The sequence below is a fragment of the Clinocottus analis genome, unplaced genomic scaffold (genome assembly GCF_023055335.1).
Source record: "Clinocottus analis isolate CAN_PGR_092001 unplaced genomic scaffold, fCliAna1.0.p SCAF_7, whole genome shotgun sequence".
NCBI lineage: Eukaryota > Metazoa > Chordata > Actinopteri > Perciformes > Cottidae > Clinocottus > Clinocottus analis.
In genome coordinates this window covers 15,410,692-15,433,799 of record NW_027176229.1, presented here as the reverse complement: position 1 = coordinate 15,433,799, position 23,108 = coordinate 15,410,692, and the positions used below count along the sequence as shown (strand labels likewise).

At 40.5% G+C, this 23,108-nt stretch overlaps 2 protein-coding genes across 6 annotated transcripts; one reads left to right on the top strand and one right to left on the bottom strand.

Moving 5' to 3' along the window:
• Positions 1–62: 62 nt before the first annotated feature.
• dimt1l (DIM1 dimethyladenosine transferase 1-like (S. cerevisiae)) lies at positions 63–3,173 on the top strand. The gene is made up of 12 exons (XM_068605426.1): positions 63–201; positions 836–909; positions 1,035–1,121; positions 1,277–1,338; positions 1,447–1,540; positions 1,622–1,671; positions 1,770–1,893; positions 2,031–2,123; positions 2,227–2,291; positions 2,400–2,463; positions 2,549–2,655; positions 2,796–3,173. The coding sequence occupies exons 1-12, from the start codon at positions 144–146 to the stop codon at positions 2,836–2,838; spliced, it is 921 nt and encodes a 306-aa protein (XP_068461527.1). The 5' UTR covers positions 63–143; the 3' UTR covers positions 2,839–3,173.
• Positions 3,174–4,510: 1,337 nt separating this feature from the next.
• kif2a (kinesin family member 2a) lies at positions 4,511–22,736 on the bottom strand. 5 transcript variants are annotated; one of them, XM_068605200.1, is made up of 21 exons: positions 22,536–22,736; positions 17,875–17,969; positions 14,754–14,876; positions 13,911–13,965; positions 12,191–12,307; positions 10,514–10,614; positions 10,253–10,348; positions 9,415–9,472; positions 9,167–9,329; positions 8,867–8,957; positions 8,684–8,747; positions 8,470–8,561; positions 8,245–8,387; positions 7,762–7,966; positions 7,520–7,630; positions 7,365–7,432; positions 6,965–7,090; positions 5,921–6,068; positions 5,478–5,579; positions 4,793–4,928; positions 4,511–4,698 (listed from the first exon to the last, which is right to left on the bottom strand). In XM_068605200.1, exons 1-21 carry the CDS (start codon positions 22,594–22,596, stop codon positions 4,613–4,615), a joined length of 2,241 nt encoding a protein of 746 aa, XP_068461301.1. In that variant the 5' UTR covers positions 22,597–22,736; the 3' UTR covers positions 4,511–4,612. The 5 variants fall into 5 exon arrangements, with proteins under 5 accessions (XP_068461301.1, XP_068461302.1, XP_068461303.1 ...); XM_068605201.1 differs by having other exon boundaries at positions 22,638–22,725; XM_068605202.1 differs by lacking the exon at positions 6,965–7,090 and having other exon boundaries at positions 22,536–22,735.
• Positions 22,737–23,108: the final 372 nt, after the last annotated feature.

The window sequence follows — 23,108 nt, the reverse complement described above, 5'->3', positions numbered from 1 at the left end:
GATACAGGGGCAGCAGAAGAGATGTTGAACCTACGACACAGGACGTCAGAGAAGAAGAACGAGAAGCCGCACGTGTTTACTGAGCGCAGACGTATATTTGTAATAGTTTCTAATTATTTCAATCGAAATAAAATCAAGTTAAAATGCCTAAAGTTAAGCCGGAGAGGAAAAGCAGGCAGCACCAAGAGGTCAAAAACCAAGGTACGTTTCTCCAAAACGGATGTTAGCATGTTAGCAAACATCAGCTGCTTCAGAAACCAGGAACATGTCTGCTAATGTTACACAGCAAGCAGTTTACTGGGTTAGGGTCGATGGCTGCACTGGTGTCACATCACATTGATTTACGTGAGTTTAATTAACGTAAAGTCTGTGAGTTTAACGCCACACTGAATAGAAAAAAACACGCTCTCTAACCAGGAGAGACTTCCATTGTTGTTTATGATTATGACTGAGTTGTTGGGTCTATTATGGTTATTTCGGAATGGAAAGTGACCCCCGAATAATCAGTCAATGTTAAACCTATTGCCAATCAAGTCCGGGTTAAATTAGTTCATTATGGGTATTAGTTTTGTTTTGAATTGTAGATAACAAATCAGTTCCATATAGAGATACCAAATCATACTCTTAAAAATATTAGTGCTATAAATTCCCTCATTCAAGAGTTTTACAATGTAAAAAAACCAACAAGTCTCGTCGCAGGTTTCGCTCTCCACATAGATTCATGAGACAAAACATTGGAGCCATTGACTTGCATCAACTTATTTAACCATGAATTGCTTTATTCATTAACGTCACACAAAGTCAGCTCAAAGTGCCCCAATCCCGTCTGTTGCAGGGATTATGTTCAACACTGGCATCGGTCAGCACATCCTGAAGAATCCCCTGGTTGTCAATGGGATCATTGAGAAGGTACTAGTTCACTCTGATACCGAGAAGTCAATGTATAGATAAATTGTGACGCACCCAAGTAAAGACTACTCGGGAGGATCATTCTGCACAGTGTTCCTAAACCTCGGCTGTGGCTATGTTTTCAGGCTGCCCTGAGGCCGACGGACGTTGTTCTGGAGGTGGGACCTGGAACTGGTAACATGACAGTGAAATTGCTGGAAAAAGCTAAGAAGGTAAGAGCAAAGTGCATTCTTTCTTGCTTTGGTGCCAAATGTCAAATGTATTCAAAATTCTTAGAACGTTGAACATGTTACTAACTCATTCACCCTCTTCTGTAAAAAGAGATACAATCACTGTTCAGTCTTAATAGAAATGTCTGTTTCTGCAGGTGGTGGCTTGTGAGTTGGACGGCAGATTAGTAGCTGAACTTCAGAAAAGAGTACAGTGCACGTGAGTGGAGACAGAAGCACTCTGCCATGACTTATATTTGCATAGTATCTGCAGTTAAATACAACGTGAATACATGCTCTAATTGAAGGATGTTGTGTTTTCCAACAGACCTATGCAGACCAAACTTCAAATATTAGTTGGAGATGTGCTGAAGGCAGATCTGCCTTTCTTTGACGTGTGTGTGGCTAATTTACCGTACCAGGTAAAGACATGTTTCCTCCACACGGTTGATTCAGCGTCACTCAAACATTTCTCTCAAACTTTACTTTTCTTAATTTGTCAGATTTCATCACCGTTTGTCTTCAAGCTCCTGCTGCACCGACCTTTCTTCAGGTAAGAATCACCCGAAGACTCACGGAGAATCTTAACTCTGTTCTTTCTACGTCCCCTTTGAGCATCTAGAAACTCTTTGGGGTTTTGCTTTTGCTCAGGTGTGCCGTGTTGATGTTCCAGAGAGAGTTTGCCATGCGACTTGTCGCCCAACCTGGAGACAAGCTGTTCTGCAGACTGTCCATCAACACTCAGCTACTGGCCCGAGTCGACCATCTCATGAAGGTCAGTGTTCACTCATGTTAAGTCGCTAACAGTGACGCTCTAGAAAACAGAAACATCATGACAGTGTTCCCTCTCAAGAAGTTTCTTCTGGTGTTGCTGCAACTGTGTCTCAGTGTTGATATTTTCCTCTTGATCAGGTGGGGAAAAATAATTTCCGCCCTCCTCCAAAAGTGGAGTCAAGCGTTGTCAGGATAGAACCGAAAAATCCTCCTCCTCCAGTTAACTTCCAGGTGAGATTTGACTGTTAATAGTTGTTCAAATGCTGTGACGATGCAGTAGTTAAAACAGGAAGTACATTGTAGATATTTACTGTTTTTATTTTTTCCTGAAAAGGAGTGGGACGGCCTGGTCAGAATAGCTTTCGTAAGGAAAAACAAAACGCTCAATGCGGCTTTCAAGTGAGTACCTACTTGCTCCACGCACAGCCACACTAATTCAAGTCTATTCTGACAAAATAGTGTGAGGGGCAAAAAAACAGGCGATCATATTGATTTTATAATTTACAGGTCCACTGCAGTAGAACAGCTGCTGGAAAAGAACTACCGAATTCACTGCTCTGTACACAATGTGGTAAGTCAGTGAAGGTTTTTTGAGACTGCACTTTGAAGATCACTCCTCAGCGAGTTTGGATCTTAAGACTTGTGCATCTTGACAGGAAGTGCCAGCAGAATTCAGCATCACCGAGAAGATTGAGAGTGTTTTGAAGGAGGTTGAATTCAGCGAGAAGAGAGCTAGGTCCATGGACATTGATGACTTCATGGTGTAAGTTGAACTACTTATTTATTTTAAACCCTTTATCGCAAAATAATCTATAAAAATATCTATCTATAGATATCTATCTAGATATAGATATATATAGATTTTTACCAGTCCTAATTGTGTTTTTTTTTTTTCATTCTCAGGCTGCTTCATGCATTCAACGCCGCAGGGATCCACTTTACTTAAATGGCAGAGTGATTGGAGGAGAGCAGTGCTATGACTGACGTGCACTGCCTTTTATTAAATGTACAAAGAACGATGTAAGAGACATTTAACAAGCTCATATTGAGTGTGCTATTTTACCCGGATGAGTATAGATGAAGTGTCCCTGGGCAGCTTTCAGCGGATGAAAGCTGTGTGTGTGTGTGTGTCAGCGTGTGTGTCGTCCATTAAAAAAATTATCTGTAATGGGTGAATATTTAAAATTTAAAGCAATCTACAGTTAACGTCTAACCTCGGGATAATGGTAGAATTGTTTTTTGTGCAGTAGCCTCTTTAAAATAAATTCAGATTGTACAGGAGTCATTTCTTGTTCCTTGTAAACACCACCTGACTAAATGGTGCTGCATCTATTGTTCTTCCACTAATCGGAAGATTAGCATGTCTTTGGGCAAGACGCCGTAACCCACGTTTTGCTTCCAAGGCTGGTCCATGAGTGATGCAAGTGTGTAGACAAGTGTTTTTTTCTAGCGCTAGTGAACTACTGCTCTCTCGTGGCTACAATGTGTAACTACAGCTGTAGCTAGAAGATTTATTTTGATAGTCTGTACCGGAAGTGTTTGAAGTTTGCCGTTTTGACTTTTGGAACATTTGACTAATTGCTGCCACAACATGCAACTACAACACAATCGTTATTTTGCCTCCAGCCACGACTGTCACTAGCACAGATTTAACAAAAAGTCATAGTATCGCTTTTCATAAAGAAGTGGTAATATTCCTTAACACACCTGTAAAGTTTCCTGACTGCATGTTGCATTGCAAAACGAGACAAATATAAACATCTGGCAGAAACCACCGCTAGTTCCACAACCATCTACATTTGTCATGACTCGCACGCATACATTAAACTATACCAGTGTCACGACTTAAAGGTGTTTTTTGATGAAAGTTATTCAGTCCTTTTATAGTTGGATAACGTATTATCACAAGCCATTTAAATGAAACACATGAACTTTTATTCTTCATCCAGCATTACATCCGGTGCAAACACTGAAACACAACCGATGGTAGATCAGTGGTTTTTACTATACATGTATTAATAGCAGTTTTTTCTAGTATCAGTTTTATAACAAAGTGTTAAACGGGTGGAAAACATTGTTTACGTTAAGTAAGAGTTTTCAATCAGTTGCCACAGAGCGTCATGGCACAAACTGAAGCAAACTACATGTAAAATCCTCAAGGACATCAGGAAAGAAACAAACAGGAAGAAGCATGTTGTGTTAAAGGCTTCTTCCAAACTGGTAAAAGCTCTGAGAAGGAAGGAAAAAAAGAGAAGAGACTGCTTATAATAAGACTTTACAATGCAAACTGAGGACCCAAAAGCATAAAAACCAACAACAGTGGCGTACGTACGCTATCACAGAGTGCACATGCAGACATGTCAGCCAGGGCAACCAGAAATGAAAGACTTAAAGACATGTTCAATGAAGATCTCTTCTGAAACCAGGTGAAAAATATTCTGTTCAAAGAAAGTACAAACGAGTATAAAAGAAAATAATTTAATAAACAGAAGGGAGACTAGACATTCTCCACGAAGGAAATACAGCTATTGTCCTTCCTACGTTTTCTAAGACCATAGTGAATGAACAGCCAGTTTTGTTAGGAGAGGGATCAAAATAAATGCAATTCCTTGAGCCTGTTGGTACATCAGACTGTCCTTTTATTCCAATTTCACAGCTGCTAGAGACAGCCCGGGTTGTGCTGGACAGAGTGGTTTTGCTTCTGTTGGTGCCACTTTTCACTAAAGAGCACGTGGCCGCTTGGGGTTGATCTGCTTACTTGCTTGCTCCTCCTCTTGGAGCGTAGAGCGGAACGACTTCACTTTATCTGACAGGAAATGAGATTGTAAAAAAAAAATGGATTAGTGTTTGCTGGAGCAGGATGTATAGTCATCTACGGGCCAAACGTGTTTCAGTCATACCTCGGAGCTCAGTGAGGATATCTATCTTCTGGTCTAGGATCTGCTCCAGCTGAGTGGCGTAAGACTCCACGTCATAATCCACCTCCTCTGTCATCTCCAGAAGTACCTTTTCATCTTCCAGCCATCTGATAGACTCCTGCTCACAAGAGGACACATACAAGTAGTGAGCTGAAATCGTGCCAGAAGCACAGAAGAATGAGCCTCAATCACAAATATCTGCCTACATTTTTCTTTAATCTTTTCTGAGGGAAATTCTTAAAAAAAGGTCTATGGCAGGTTGTGAAACTACAGAATTTTTGGTACCCGTGTTCTTTTAAGGATTAATCCCCTTATCCTGAAACAAAGTGTGCCAGTTGACCCTAATAAAGCCCAAATGACCTGATTATTATTTCCTTCACACAGCAGCTACAAATGCACGTGTTAGAAGTAGAACTACACCTTGAAATTCAATAGGTCAAACCATGAGTAGGTGACCCCTCAAACTTGAAAATCTTCAAATTGAGCTGTCTTTATTTTTTCTGTAATAGGCGAGATCTAAAAAGGGACTTTGAGCTCTAAACAATATAGTCATCAATGTGTATAGAAAATTGAAAAGTCCTTCAAAGGTGACATGTCTGTCATGTATGTGGACATCAGCATGTGAGCGAGTATTTAAAAAGTTGTGTGTTTTCTTCAGTATTCTGACCTGGAAAACAGCACGGTGGTCCTCCAGGACCTGCTCCTCCATCTCCACTAACTGAGACACTGCCTCATGGAAAGTAAAGAGCTGCGGTGACACTTCCTCCTCCTGGGAAACATATTTAGAGGTTACAAGTGGACACAGAAGCAGATTTAAGATGATTGCAGCAGTTACAAAAAGTGAAAAAAAATCCATTTCTGAGATCACCGCTAAAAGCTGCATCCCAGTGGACATTCCTGTTCACTCAAAACTAATCTTGATTAATCCAAACAACTTCACACTCAGCAGAGCCCTTCTTGGGTCTCCAGCAATACAACCGCCACGTGCAAAATGGATCGGCTGAATGGTTGCCGAGAAAATGTCTAATAAGAAAAAAGTAATAACACAATATGCTGTATATTGACATTGCGTTATGAGGTTACATATACTGCGAGACCCTATGTACTCACATTCTGCTCACAGAGCAGTTTGAGGTCGTCTCTCTGCGGCGAGATACTCAGCCAGTCCTCGTCTAAAAGATCCAGCTGGTTGACAGGATGGATGTTGGGTCGAACCCCCTCCATCGCTTGGTTGGTGTCCACTGTCAGCTCCTTCACCCTGCAGAGAAAAGACATTAACCTGGTTGGGACCGTTTCTTTCACAGCACAGAGCCACACTGTGCATAGCTGGGGTATGATGGGATATGATGTCAACTGTGGGGTGGAAGGCATTTACAAACAACGCAGGATGGGAGGATCATGCATATGGAAAGATGACTGCGTTGGCTGTGCAAACCCTAATAATTCTTTCATTAAATTATTCATTCATAATGGGCATGCTAACTTGCTTCACAGACAAAGTACATATCTGGTGTACCTGAACAATAGAATGCCATTCTACACGCCACCCATAGGAATTTAAATCTGGATGGTCAGAGCTCATGTTTAATGAAGCCTCACAGACCTAATGAGCTATTACCTCCCTGTATCTGACCTGCAGGTACAGGGCTAATCAATTAAGACTATGTGAGAGCTGAGACTTTGCTAAAACAAAAGCTCATCCCGGGTGCTTTTACGAAAACGCGTTGTGGCCGTTTTAATGTCATTATTGGTGCAAAACAGCACCTGACACCTGAATAAGGCACGTTATGACCAGCCATTCATTGTGAGTAATCCCAGCCATCTTTCACACTTGGGGTTGTCACACAGAACAAATAAGAGACATAGACAGACAAATGTATCGGTCTTCAGGAGTCAATGAAAAGAAAAAAAGGTTACGTCAACAAGCTTTACTAAAGATAAAAGTAGAAGCAGGGGAAGAGGGCGAAAAGAGTTACTTCATGCAGATGATGAACAGAAAGGATACAACGACAGTGGAGCTGATGAAGTGCATGAAAACTGCTAAAATGATATCATGGATGTGTATATCATACCGTGATGACTACCTGGAGGGAGAGCATGCATTGTGTGTTTTGTGTGTATTCTTGTGATTGTGTGCTTTGGGGAGGGCTTGACCTGCTGGGAGAAGTATCAGCAAAGTCATCATAGTCAAAGGTATTGGTGGGCGAGTTATCAGAGCGACTCCCCTGACCGCCCTGGGAGAAGGGGATGTCAGACGGACTAATCCCAAACTCCTTCACTCTACACAGCGGCACCAGCCACACCACGGCACAGAGGAGCGGAAGATGGGAGAAGAGGGAAACAAAGCAGGAAAAGAAGTGGGGATAGAAGAGAGTCAGACAGAACTACTGAGAGTTGGCAGAGAATTATACAACAACAACATTGGCACAGCTAAGTTAAATCTAAAGCCAATGGGGATTATAGAGGAAATAAAAGAGCTATAATTGTATGACATTTTATTACAAGTTCTACTGGTTCCTGGGTATTAAAGCTTTGTTGGCCAACGTATTCCCACCTGTTCGCATAGCGTAGTGTGTTGAGGGTATTCTCACAGGATGTCATACCGGGAGAGATTGTTGCAATCTGCAGAGAAAAAGATGAAATGAATACCGTCTGAAGGATATGCAGTATAAAGACATGGACACAGGATATTGAAGGCATTTAACCCACCATGCATGTGCGTGAATTCTCCCCGATGAAAGAGTCTCTTAGGACCTGAGTCAGTTTACTGGCTCTGAATGGAGTATGAGGCTTGTTACGGCCAAGAGCTCTGATACACTCCTAAAAGGAAAGCAGACATATCGTATGGTAAAATTAAAATGAAAAACTATTTTAAACAACTGAGTATTTCACAGTTTGAAGTAAATGCTTAGCAGCCTTATACAGCGCTACTGCCATCGTCGTCCACAAACCTTGAGGGCGAGAAGACTTTTGTTGATCTCAGCTCCCTCCAGACGAGTTTGACGGTCTGCACTGGATGTATCCGCCCCCCTCTCATTGCCGGCGAGGTCGATTAGGGAGAACTTGCCGTGCATTTTCCCCTTCCTCCGAAGAATGATCTGGAAAACGGCATGGCTACGAGATGAGTGGGCGTTGGCTGATGTCTGCCCTGATGTCCTGGGAGTGAGATAAAGGAGACATAATAATTAACAAAGTGCAAACAAGGGAGATGAGAGAAAGAAAAGAACAAATGTCGGAGGGAGAAAAGGTAAACAATGTGCATGACATATTTTTTATTTGCTATGAACAAGGAATATTACATCATATTCTAGTAAGAGCCACTTAAAAATGAGGGACACATTTCATACAGAACTAAGAAGTACTATGATCATAATAACATATATTGAATAAACACAAGTCTTGCACCAGAAACAATGAAGTGTTTGTTTCTTTACCTGCAGCTGTTGCCAACTTCTATGAGTTTCAAGACCTCCTCTGTGCATTTGACGTCCTTCTCCTGAAGCCCAACAACCTGGACTTGTTGTTTGCCATCCTCCAGCACCCTCAGCTTAGTTTTACGATTCAGCAGGTCAAACACCTAATTATACATACATGGTCAGCATTAGTAAATGCTTTATTTAGGAGAGAGACAAACAAACATACGATAACACATCACTTGCCTTTCCGCTGTAAATTTCAAAGAAGGTTGCGTACACTTGTAGATCTAATTTCTTGTAGTTGGGTTTCTTCAACATGAGAAATACATCCCGAGCTGCAGGAAAAGAGAAATTTCACCAGAGCAAACAAAAACATGAACAGATAACCAAACATATTGTATTAACTTAACACCAGAAGACAATAAATTAGCACAGAAAACGTAGCTCACTGACTTACCAGCTAATGCATAAACTCCTTTAGCGCAGTCTTGGTTCTTCCCAGAGAAATCTCCACCCATAGTCTAAAATATGACAATATGCAAGGGTAATAAACTAGAGCAAACCTCTCAATAGGAACAATTAGGTTTGATCTCAAGTAAGTGATGTAGTTGACTTTTTTCCCTCATTGCATGAGACTCACATGTGTTTTTCCACTGCCTGTCTGCCCATAGGCAAAGCAGGTGGCCATGCCCCTCTCAAAAATGGTCTCCACCAGAGGTCTGGCAGTGAACCTGCAGGAGGAGATAAAAGACACATTTCTTCACCACTATCCGGAAAAGAAAGCTACAACAGCTAAACATGTTGTACACAAACAAGAAATATGTTAATTCAGTTCTGCAAAATTGTGCCTTATTATCGTCATCATGAAGACTAGTCAGGCGAACTATTAGAGCAAACACATTAAACAGTTTGGTCTATTGGTTAATGTGTGGTTACAAACCTGTAAACCATCTCATTGGTGGTGTTGTCATCAAAGGCGTAGTCAAAGCGGAAGGTCTGGTTCTCCAGGTAGCGGGTCAGGTCCACTTTTTGTTTTGGTTCATGAACCATCACCACGTCCTTACTGGGGATGGTGATCACATCCAAATCCTTCATAGCCAACTCTGGAACAACACAGAGGCAAGATTTTCAATCACATTAATACTCCGTACAACACTGTTGGGCACAAGACCGGACAGAAGACCTTACCCTTCTTGTTGAGTGGACGTTTCCTCACACAAACACATATTCTGTGCTCTTCATCAATCTGGACAATGCAACAAAGACAAACATTTTATTATATTGTTGCTAAGGTTCAACATCTAATTCGGCCTGCAATGTTTATTTTTTTTTTAATCTAATGATGATTTTTTTCTGATTTCATTTCAATGTAACAAACAAAGCTAGCATCATTATTTTTTAAATATCTTACTCAATCATCCTCTCTTAAAAAACAAACATAATAAGTAAGATAATACACACTATTTACATGATGCATAGGCAGAAAAATAATGGCCCTCAAATACCAAAGTATTGCTGTGATACATTGACTAATTTAATGACTTTGTCATAGCCACCTTTTCCCTGAACTGGAGAACATAACAGCGTGCAGACATTACTTTTAACATAGGGCGACAAAAAGACGTCTAGAAAATCTATTTAAGGGACTACTTCTAACAGAAACACATTCTGTGTGTTTATAATCCCAATATGTCATACATGGCTGAGGAGAAAAAGTGACCGGGACACGGTGCCGTCTTGACAAAGCGCTCCGGGATACTTTGAGGCGTTTGTGCAAAGCAGTACTACTGTGAAAAGACATTTCTAATTTGCAGAGTTTACAGAGGACCACATTTCTGGGTCTCCGTCTAAAATACCTCGACACTAGAGGATCGCGATGATTTAAATTGCAGCTTGTTCTCCAGGAGAATCACAAAAATCAGCAATTTCTTTCAATGTGCCAATCCATGTTATGCAAATCTGTTATGTAATTGATGACGCCCTACATCTAACCATCAGCAGAGAAAGATTAGTTACATCCACTCACCAGATCTGCTGTGGTCAGGGGCCGGTAGTCTAGACTGGCTCGGAAATCTCGGATCATGTACATGATCTCATAGTTCGGGATGGTGGTATCCACCTCCTGAAGGAGTGCGAGAAGAGACGTGCCATCTTATTCCCCAATAGGTTCATCATTCTCCTGTATTTCACTGTATCATCTTAATGGTCACGAATGTAAGTGGTTATCAAGATCACATACAAATATATTAAATATTAGTAAGAAGACAGGTGAATAATATCAATGTACCTGAGCTCTCTTCTCCCTGAGCTCCTGTTGCTGAATCCGGCGCCTCTCTCTTTTCTCCTGCAATTTCTCCACCTCCTTCACGCAGTTTGACTTCCTCCTCGCTGCCATAAAGACAAGACAAACAGTGACTCTACTGCCTTTCACAGGATACGCCAATATCCTTTCTCTGAAAAATGGTCTCTTCTAAAAAAAATTTTTTGTTCTACTTCCTCTTTCCTTCCTTTTTTTCTTGCCTTGAACAGTACCTTTCCTTCTGTGAATCTTGTTCTTTCTCATAGTAGTCTTTCAAACAGAAGGGAGACTTTGGGCTAAATCCAACAAAGCAGAACAGTAATGGAGCTGAAGCACAGACTGCAATGCAGTGGCTGGCACACAGTGCCTCCAGTGTAAACACTAGCTTCTGTCTCTACATAACCAACAAAAGGCCCTTACAGTATGTTCAAAATCTTCTCTCCTCATTTATTCCATCCATCTGCATCCTAAAAACACAACTGGATCGAGAGACCGCCAAAACGTGTCACTCACAATTAAGACATGTGCCTTGTATTACTGCAATTACTCTAAATACAATTAGGTGGTTTCAAATCAAGTATGATTAAAATCATAACAGAAGCTTATTCCAAATCTCCCAGCACCGCACACCCACAGATTAGTATTGTTCAGGTCAATCACAAACCATAATAAGAGAACAGAAGGCACCAAACAAGAGTAAAAGACATCTTTTAACAGGGTTATCTGATTAGCCCGAGCTCGCTGCTACAGCCAAAGCTTCCCACTGTAAAGCCTGGCCGAATCGCTGTAATACAGTCATGACCTGGCGTTGGCTACAGTCCCTGAAAACAAACTATAAGAGCAGAGGGATTAATAATCTGCTCTAATCTGGAAGGAGAAAATGAGCCGTCTCAGCACTAGGACAAGGCAGTATAAAATAGATGCAGCACCATCACTAATTGTGGGTTACTCTGTCTTACAAGCAGTAAGAGGACCAGGCATTCCCATTCTCCTCCTCCTCCTCTTAGTTCATCAAATGACAGTGAGCAGTTAAAAGGAGCGGATGATAGGAAAAAGGTTATTGATGTTGTCTGAGCCTTGAGGAGTACCACACAGTGCCACAGTTTTCCATGTGTATGCCTGCGTGTGACTCAGCAGAAATCAGACAGCAGGGAAAAGACAGCGCAGTCAACCAGCAGCAGCCTTTTTTTCTCCCCCTCTAATACCCAGAGAGCCTGTCTGCTGGATGGATTGCGTTTGTGCTACTTCACCACCACACCACAGCTGGGGATAGTATCTGGCAGAAATTTTGGGTGTACAATCATTTCATCAGACTAGAGTTTCTATTAGGAACTCTTTAAGAATCACCATAAGGCATTGAGGGCAGGGGAAACATGCAGGTGATACATACAAAGCTGTCCCGACTCCTTTCTGGTTATCGGGTGAAGTGAGAATTCTGTGATAAACAGATGGCCATCAAAAACACACTGGCAGTTTTACAGATGGCCTATATCAATTGTTAAAAATACTGTGAATGAAAAAAAGGAGCATTTAAACCCAAAGAGATGTATTCAACTTTAAACCAAATGCCAACAATTGGTTCCTTAAAAACACTATTTTCTGGAAAAAGGTCACTGCTTAGGCTTTAAGTTAATTAAAAGCAAACGACTGTTTTAATCACGTTACCATTCTGCAGTTGCTGTTGTGTCTGAGCTTGAGTGAGCTGTGTGGGCTGCAGAGTTGGGGGCGGTGGTGCAGGCTCTAGTTGTTGAGGCTGTGGTTGCCTAGCCCGGGTTGGAATGACTGAAAACACACATCCACAAATATTAAGACAGACACATTTTGACTTGCATGCTGCTAATACACCACTTTAAAGCGTGGTATCAAACATGTACCCGGTGTTTTACATTTTTAATTACAATCACTTTCACCCAGAATTTGCAACTTGTGATTATGGGTGAGATCTATAATGCAATATGAAAATACTGGTCACCGGTGTGTCTTTAATGTATGTTGGGCTGGGCAGTATGGCCCAAAATTCATATAACAGTATTTTGTAATATTCTGACGATTTCACGGTATAACACGGTATTTGCGGGATATTGATGTGTCAAGGTTCTAACTCCAGTCATGGTTCAAACTTTAGTTGTGTATTTAACATTATGACAACAATTTATAACCCACAACTAACGCTCTTTAACGGGGTTAAACCTCACAACACAACACTTTGTGACACAAATCGTTTGTAACACTAATAGTTGTACATTTATAAGATTACAAAGTCGAATTGCATGCTGGTTATAGCGCGCAGGCAAACAACAGGAAGAGTAAATATTACTGTATTGGTATTGAGTAAACGGCCCGTGGATCAAAGGTTAAATTAAAATCTTAAGTTATATATCTTAACCTTTCCCTACGTCAAACTGGCATAACGTTACTGTGAATAAATAATAAACTAACAAAGACTGCTCGTTAGATCATCATAACCTCTCCGGAGACCTCGGAGCCAGCGAATCATTTAAAAAATCCTGCCGTGTTCAGGTCTCTTTCAGCCGGCAGTAGAGGGCGGTGACGTGCCCGTTGCCTAGTTCATGCTTCTGCGTCACGTCGACGGCGTGACGCTGTCGTTGAGCATTCGAAGTTCTGCGTCGAGGGACCGCGTTGCTCTGCAATTCACGGCCATGCCGCCAGTTGTGTGTGGCCGTGTGGTTTCAGGGGTTTTAGAGTCGGAGCTCATCAAAATTGAAGAGCAAATGCTTGAATTGCAAATGTTGAAGCGCAGGCGACAGAGAAGACGTTTGCGGAGGTAGTCTGTACGACCACAAAAAAAAGCAACTGCCGGAAATTACGTTCTGTCGACCTGACGCAGAAGAATGAACTAGGCTTCATCCTCCCGCGAGCAAACCGAACACAGATTTGAAACTTAAACAACTAACTTCTCGCCAGAAAACATCTTAAAATTACATTTTGTGATTCAACAACAGTAGTATTCAGAGACTGTCAACTTTAAGTTTTGATTTCTCCTCCGCCATTGTTCCCCGTTTAATTGTGCCAAAATGCATTCTGGGACACACAAGCTGTTTGTCGCCCGACAAATTTGCATTTCCCAGCATGCAGTTTGGCTGTGTAATTTTGCACCATGACTAAACTTAAGAACCCTGACAGTTAAATAGCTTTGCTACGCAGCCAGTGTTGAACTGTTAAATGTTCTTCCTGGTGCAGCGCACCAACTTATGTTGGGTCCGTGTACGTGAAAAATTAATACCGTACGCAATTTTGATGGTATATCGCACACCCCTGAATGTATGGATAATTGCTTCTCTTTTTGATTCCCAAGTTATTTTTCAAGATTAAAGCACAAGAATAATAAGATGATTCAACAGAGAAATGCATGAAACAAACAAACCTCTATTGTCCCTGGACGGAGTGTCATTCTTAATAGGGGCTATTGTCCGACGATTCTGCAAGAAAAAAAGGAGGCGTAATATATTCTAGGCTAAGAGGTATAGGGTTCAGCAAATAGGGATTTAGACATTTGTGTGAAATTGTCAAAATGAACGTATGAAATATTGAGTTATGCCAAGGTCACAGTGACCTTGACCTTTGATTGCCAAAATCTCAACAGTAACTGCTTGAGTCAAAGTGAAGGTTTGGTCTGGACTGCTGAAAGAATACAAGACTGAGATGGTCTCAAGGGCACAGTGATCTTGTCCTTTGACCACCAAAATCTTTGCAGTTCATCAAGTGGTGGTTTGTGCTGGTCATGAAGGTATAAAAAGAAATGAGCATAGGCCGAGTACAAATCACAATAGGCTGTGTAACTCTGTATATTTTGTGAGGCTTATTTCCGTAACGGTTATATTCACCTCTTTTTACAATGTCAAAAGTTTTATACAATAAAAAATGTCATGAATATTGTACTGTACAGCAAGTTTCCTCACAATTGCAATATATACACCAAGATAATCCCAGTATCAACGAGACAAAATGGAGCAGTCCTAATCTACTGTGCACCACACACAGTGTACTTAACAGGACCAATTAGTTGCTTACCTAGAAGGATCCAGGTTCTATATTAAGGTCCTGCAAACTGCCGCCACATAACTCCACGTGTAAGCACTTTAGCTGCTTCCTCACAGGGAAGTAGACAATTCAAAGAAAAATTTGCGTCGCGTTTTTGTTGAAACGATCCAAATCGTATCACACCGATTTGTTACAGTTGTTGACAGGATGGCATATAGGTACTCACCTTGGCAATTTTGTTGACCTTCACAGATGTGGGTGTAGGTGGGGGTGGAGTCTCTGGACTGGGTGCAATTTCCTCATCCGGAGCCACATCTGTGTTAAGTGCAAATATACTCTCCAAGTCGATCTGTCCAACAATAGAGAAGTATTGATACCAACAGATTACATGAATGCCAATTAACGGATGTTTAGCTTTTTAGACTCATACCGAGTTTACAAGACAAGCAGATATCACCAAAGGAACACGTTGTTGTGCTCCTCTGTAGGAGGAAGATATGTATTTGTTTACATTAGTCAATAACTGACCACATCAAATGTTGGACTGACTTTAAGGAGGACTGATGTGTTTATAAATCTATGGAGAGCTGCGTCAGAGAGCGTTCCCTGTGTTTACCTTTACCACATCAGCTGCTACAATGTAAACATGCAGACCTCTACACACATTAGACTGGTTGTTTATAACTTTGTATTCAGTTACCAGAGCCCATCATTGCCACTTTTCCAAACTTTTTTAAATTTATTTTAGAAAAGCAACATCTCATATTCCGTCCTTGAAACACACTGCAGTACAAACGCTAATGTGTATTATTCATTTCTAAACTATGGGACCATGTACGAGTGATATATATTAGAACTATCTCTAAAAGTGTGGGTCCAAATTATCCAATATAATCACATAAAAAGTTTCACTAAATCAATTTCTGTTGTTATTGTTCATGTTGTAACACTCTAATCCATCTGGACATGAGGTAAAGCTTTCTGTTTGGCTGAGTTTTTGTTAGCACAATTAACTGGGATTGGCAGCTCTGTTTCAGAGCTCTGAGACCAGCGATGTTGGCTTCTTAAGAGTTTTTAGTTGTGGAGTAATGTCAACAAGAAAAAAGGGATAAAAATGGTGCCACCCAAAATGATAAATACCCATTTACAGTGTGGGCTAAAACACACAACAAACCCAATTCTCCTTGAAACTTAGCATATGCAATACTTAACATCAGTGTATATGATGGAATAGTGATATTAGAACGCAGACACATCGTCCATCTGCTCAATCTTCGTTGCTCTTAAAGCTGACCAGGAACCCACAGAGGGTCTTCCAGCTCCACCTTTATGTGTGACTTGTACACCACTCCTCTTGTTGTGTCAGCAGCTGCTGTTTACGGCCAACAGGTAAGAGTTTACGGGAGTAAACATACACTTTCGTGCCTCCTGCCGTTGCCCCGATGACACCCACGGCTACTATTATTAGTCACATTACCGTTACCGATAGCATTAGTGCATTTTTTCCCTCCCCGTTAAAGCTGTTTTTCGGGGCGTTTTAGTGTTTCTCCTGTACTAATTTGAGGGTTCTGGAACAGAGGATGCCATATGTGTACAGATTGTAAAGACCTCCAAGGTAAATTTATGATTTTGGGCTGTACAAAATAAATTGAATTGTGAACTTTGGTTCCACTTTATATACAATAATTTTTGGGATTAGCAGTAAAAATAAATAGAATAAACTAATTTTATTTTTGTCAGAAATCTATCTGTATATGAGCTCTGAAGTCCATGCAACTGACAAATATGTGGAATAAGCAGCCTGCATAATTTAAATCCAAAAATCACAAACAGCAGTGACAGTAGGCTATTTGAAACAAATAATAATATAAACATTTGGAAATTTGATCGTATGGATCTTTGTGCTGCTAAGGTTCCTGTGTGAAAAGGGCAAATGCGACAGCAAAATCAGAAATAAAAGTTTATTTTGTAATTGTTTCATGGCAGTTACGCTCCAAAGAACACCCATGAACACACCCAAACCTCAGCACAACACTCCAGGAGGTGTTTCCTTTGTCAGATTTTGAATGAATTCAGCCAGAGGGCACCCTTCATCCTGCCCTCTCTGCTGTTGTGTGTGCCTTGTTTAACAGACAGACACTCTGCAAACATTAGAGGAGAGAGAGCGGGAGGAACTGTGCGCAATGTAACAACGCATTGTCATTTGTAAAAAAAACGGCCGCTTTGTGTCTGACATAGCTAAAGTGGGACTTCTGCCCATGAATGCAATGCTTGTGCCTCAGTATCAGACGCCAACGGGCGTGACAAAGCAACAGTAATCAACAACCTCATAGGATTGTACACCCTGCATGCTGTTATTGGCCCAGAGTTAGAACCCTACGTGAGGTTAAAAGGCTCTTTGCCCATGTCCAGAAATGTCCCATACAAAGAGAAAGAGAACATACAGGCACAGAGCAGGGTCTCTAGAGACGGACACCACACACTTCTAGTGGGTCATGAGTGAGGATTGAGAGGGATTATTTTTGTATCACTCTTAACATTTTCTGCATAAGTTCTTGCATATTATAACCGTCACAAAAAACCCAAACAACATTTTAACAAAAACCTAATTTCTAAATATTCTCATGGTAACGGACAAGAATTCAAGCTGATGACGGACACTGCCTGAATAAAACTAGGAACTTTTCGCGAACACCACATGGGTTAAGTCTTTAATACCCCCAAAAAAATCCCACTCAGTGTGGTAATGTGATTTTTGCATTCAAAATGTGGGAGCCTTGATGTTGTATTGCAATTTTAATAACTTTTTTTATCAGCAAAATCTAATGCATATTAACCAGAGAAAAAAATACGGAGAAAGTAACAAAAGACGAGGAAGAAGGTAGAAAGACAGAGATGGACGATACTGATTGACCCGATATTAATTTCACTATTCAAATTACTGCAATAACAAAATGTACATTTTACTGTGCTCCATTTACAACATGTCAATACACTTGACCAACATATTAGTGGGACTATAGAAACTATATTTGAGAGATAGATAGATATAAGCAATATATAAAGAGGTTGCATTGTTCAAAGTAGGATGTACACTGTGTGGGACATATGTTCAGAATGGCGATGGCCTAGAAAGTCATCTTGTAATGCATCATCTTTGTCATTGAACATCTTTGATTCGGTCACGCACATAAGTGTATACAGGGTGTTGTCTGGTGTGAGTGTAGGACATTCAAGCTGGTTGTGTAATCCCCACAGCTCACGAACATTTTTGAATGCATTATTTATTGCTGCGTATAAAAATAAGCACATGCTGGTGCTTTACGGGGTAATACATGATAACGTACCTCTTTCCCTTTTGTGTCTCCATTTTCTATCCACTCCACTGTGACACTCTCGTTGTCCTCATTCAGTGAGGTCACCATTGCCTGGTGTATTCGTCCTGTAAAGGTATCAGAGAAAGACAAACATCCTCATTTAGTAGTAACCACGGCAGAAATATTTGAATTGTTTACAATTATAGGAATAAAGGCTGTGCATGTACTATTCTATACCTCCCCCTGTGTTAGTCATGATAAAAAGAAAAAGAATGATGATTAAATACAAAATACAAATAACCACAGGCAACCACATATCAGATCTGTGTCTAGGTGTGTGAAATTAGAACCATTTTTATTTGGAAATGAAGCAAGGTTGGAAAAACTTGAAAGGGGTTCTGTTTATGAGAGTGTAGTAAATTATATGTATTGTTTTCTTAGGACAATGAGAAGCTGTGTGCAGATTTCAAGCTGCATTGTCACTGCAAAATGAGGGCGGGTCACAAATTTAATATTGTTTAGCAGCTTTTTACTTACTTATTGTATGATGTCCATGTAATGCAAATTGTGGAATAATCTGTTTTTCAGTAAATAAACTAATACAAATATTGTAAACATGATCTCAATTGTATCACACTTCCCTAAAGACTTCACAAAAAAATATGAAAACATCTGGTTACAACATCATGTTGAATGACGACCTAGTGAAGGGAATCATGTCTGTGCTCATATTAACGCTATACCAACAGCACATTTTTTTTGATGACACCTCAAACATTAGGTGGCAATTTGGGTCTGTTAAGCTTCAAATAAAAGCAAGCCATTCGACTCAGGTTAGTCCCATCTTAGAATGATCTGACTGTGAGGTTTGATAATGACCTGTTGGCGAGAATCGCTAACCGTAAAGACAAGCACAACTACTGCAGCGGGTCTGTATGCTTTTCTCTGCCTCTTTAAACAGGACAATAATACTTGCTTGAAAGAATGTACTCTCACCTTCCTATCTTTCTCTATGGGAATCAGACTATAATTCCCAGCACAATGTTCCTAGATCTATTATTTAGAAACACAGAAAGCTAGTGAGCAAAGATGCTTTTAGTGTTCTTAACTGCTCAAGATTTCTTTGATGTACCTAACAATGGTTTCATTTCTCGAAACATGAAAAAGCAAATTAAAAAAAACTAAATGTATACACTTAGTAAATCAACTGCCATTTCGATAGGCATTTAATCCATCAACATTGATGGACGATAACTAGACAATTGTGTTATACAATTGAGGTAGAAAGAATACAATATACCCAATAGTAACTATTTACCTACTATGTCTAAAAGTAGGCCACGATGTTACAATATGGGTAACAAAAGCCCATTAGGTCAGCATTATAAGAACCAATAATATAATTCTTCTTCATTGACAATAAATCACTTTGCATCTACTCAGACATTACCTTATTTAAAGTAGACTATAACAGAAAGGTGACATAGTAAAGTTGTTCAATCAGATGAAGATCTGATGACTAAAGTAATTAGATCCTTTCATAATTCCTGCCACTCCTTGTTCTGTAGATGATCGGTACATGTTTGACTGCATGCTACTTTTTTGAGTGTACTTCAGAAACAACGATGCCAATAGCTCTACACATTGGAAAGAAAGCCAGATCTGATGTATTGCAAATAATCCATTGTTGAACTGTTACCTGACACAGTAGGTTCAAACACAACCTTGGCAACAGTAAATGTGGCTGGAACAGGCACGTGTTGCTTAGTTTTACACCGCTACTTAAGGAGTGTTGAGAGTACGCCATGCTGCAGTGACTGCAGCACTCAGAGGATTTACGGTGACAACAGAGGGTCAGGCAAGGCCCTCCAAGTCATTGCTGCTTCCTTTGGCTAAAGTCAGTGGTCAAATGTGAGAACACAGCCTTCCGATTGGTTGTGTGACTCTATTTAACAACATGCTGCATAAGTAACTGCACAGCAACTACTTGAGGGCAAATCTTGTTACATAACATAGCAGTAAAGCTTAAGTTCATTACAATATACAACTTCTTTTAAATGTATAATTATGAAAATTATACATTTTAGTTTTACACATCGTAATGGAAACTGTACAACTTTACAATGACATTACACCAGTAAACCAGCTTGAAATAATTAAATGTAACATGAAGTGATCGGTGTCTTTCTCTGAAAGAATTCGAAAAGATGTTTGGTGTATTAACCAGCATACAGCAACCGCCTTATTTTATGGCAAAGAGTAATATACTGGATATTACAACAAGTGAAAAAGAGAAAAATTAAAAAAATATTTCAGGTAAAGATTAACCTATTTTAAAGTCAAATATCCAATTCAATGTTGGGCAAAAAGCTTTGTTACAATTTGACTTTGCTTTTACGAGATGGACGATGAGGGACCAGTCTATTTTTGATGCAGTTATTAGTACATTGACAGCCAGGAACGTAGCAAAACATGGAAGACAAGGCAGTATTTTTATGTGACAGTGCAACACAAACATGTTGTTCATTAAATCAAAGAATAATTGTTGGAAATAATTTTGATTTCAATATTGATAACAAATAATTGTGATTATCATTTTGGACAAACTCATGCAGGCCTATTGTTGACGTAATAAGTGTGTTTTAATATAATGACCCAGCCAATGTGGAGTGCGAATGCCAGCAAGGATAGACAGCAGATGTAAAACCAAACGCAATCCCTAAAACAATATGGTGTTGAAGCCATGATAAAATCATAATGTTAGAAGTAAGAATACTTCCCCACGCCAGGCCTTCTAAGCTAAGGTCGTTGCTTGTAGAAATATAGTTATCAATAGTGCAGAGGATAAAACCAGAGGCTGTGAAAACAAGGGATACAAAAGATCGTACACACATGCAAGCACACACACGCGGCTAAAGATGAGGTGCTTAAAGCTCTACTAAGCATGATGAAGAACTAACATAGTCTTCTAAGCATCAGTTTCACAACCAAACCAAAGAGATCATGTCACAGATTGGGAAATACGATGCAGTCCATAATCACTAAGCTGGTAGGTGACATATGTCTCTCTAGAATTCTTCTTTAAAATACACTGTTTAACACACTAATTAATGCCAAGTAACAGATAATCCATGAACAACATTAAACGGCACACAAATAACTTAATTTTATATCCTGAATAGTCATACAAAATAATATTCTCTATGAGGTATTGCTCTCAGGGCTGACTGTGACAGGGAGAGAAACACAGACTAGCATGATAAACGTCTGGCAGAATCTAAGGAGCTAGCTGTAACAGATGGAGTGGTGGCCTGAATCCTGAATTTGAACCAGCCCCGCCACCAACCCCCCCAGAGAGAGGGCAATCCCGTCTCTGGAGGCATCACCAGCCAGCAGGGAAATGGGGCCGCCTGTCTCTCTGCCTGCCGCGTGGTTCTTTCACATCTCAGCCAGGGATGATGGCGTTGAGGACATCATCAACAACAACCAATGTGACAGTTAAAAACACACCCTTGCTACTAGCTTCAAACTGTTTATTTCCATTCAAGTGCTTTGTTCAAACCCGAATTAGTTGTTTCAGGGTTTACTGCAAAACAGGGTGTAGCCCAATCCTGGAAGGGCTAGCAGGAATGACACAAACTTTTCAGTCATCTGTGGCTCCCTGGCCCTGAAGCAATGCTCTACCATTACCCAAGGCAGGCAGAATAAAGCTTACATTCACATGGAGAAGAGTCATAAAATAAGCAACCTATTTTCATCCCTGTCGCTTCCCCTGTTAACCCTTTAAAAAAAAAAAAAAGATGAAGCAGAAATCACTCCTGTAATCACAGCTTCTTCCTGCTGGCAGGTTACATTATGCAGTACTTGTGTAAGGAACTAAGCACAGAGCAGTCATAAGCGTCTCTCACACGACTGGATTATGCACTTTTAACATTGAAAGCATTTACATGATCTAGCTAACATGTGTTTCCTTGTCATAAGTTGTTCTTATAACGTTTCTAAAACCAGTTAATTGCGTAACTAATGCAGTAACTGCAGTCTACGGTGTTATTATCAATACATAGCATGTCGTTTGTTTAAAACTCTTGATTCTGGACAATTGGAGGGTTTCCACCACAACTGATGTTAGCTTAGTTATCTCAGTAAACAATGAGTATCATGCATAAATGCATTATATTGGGTATAAGCTAACAGCCAAAAGGGAAAGCTGGTCGGACTCCACGACAGCGTTAACTTACAGCTGTAGTTACCACCCGGCACTGTGAGCCGTTTAGCTCCTCGCGTTAGCTTGGTTAGCAATGAAGCTAGCTTAGCTCATATCACATTTCCAGTCCATGGCAGACAAAAACACTGAGGTAACGTTATTCAGCGGGACTGCCGTTGGGGTCTTAGCGTCGTTAATTCCCAATTGAAAGCATTTGGTGTTGTCTCACTATATGAATCAAGAGCCTACAACAAATGTCTCGGAGAAGCTCGCTAACAAAAGGTGAGATCTCATTCAAAGGGCCATGTTGCATTACTGCTCCGCCCTGACAGCTAACGTTCATGTTTTCCTGCAGCTAACGTGAACGCAACGCTCTGCGTGAACAACGGTTGCTGTATTCAACAGCGGGGAAAGCTACCGCAGCAACAAAGATCCGCTGACAACTTGCACAGTGCGACGGGGAAATATTAGACAGGGTGAAACTTACCATCACTGCGCTTTATCTCCACATAAGTACCAACGACAATCTTCCCAAAACACGACGCCATTCTACATTACTTAAACAGTTCACAAACAAGGAGTTAAATACTTATTATGTGCCGGGTGAATGCAGCTTCTTGTGTTTGTCAGTCTTTGGTCGCGGAGGAAGATGCAGGCGGTAGAATGAGCTAGCGTTTCGTAGCGTGAGCTAGAAGGAATAGCACATCAGTTCCGGTCTAATATTCTTTCAAAATAAAATTTTGCTAAAGCTGCTCTTTATGGAAGCCCATTTCCACCAGTAAAATAAAAAAATAACATTAAAATAATACCCCCATGGTAAGTCATAATTATGAGATGCATACAAAGTCATAATTATGAGATAGAAAGTCAAAATGATGAGGCATGAAGCAGAAATTGGCGCCCTGAGATTAGAGCAGAGAACCCTGAGGTCAGAGCCCTGAGATCACAAGAACCCTGAGATCATAACACCTTGAGGTCAGAGCAGAGAACCCTGAGGTCCTCATTGTCCTATGATTGTGATAGAAACACATACTATACTTATACTGTTTACATAGATGAG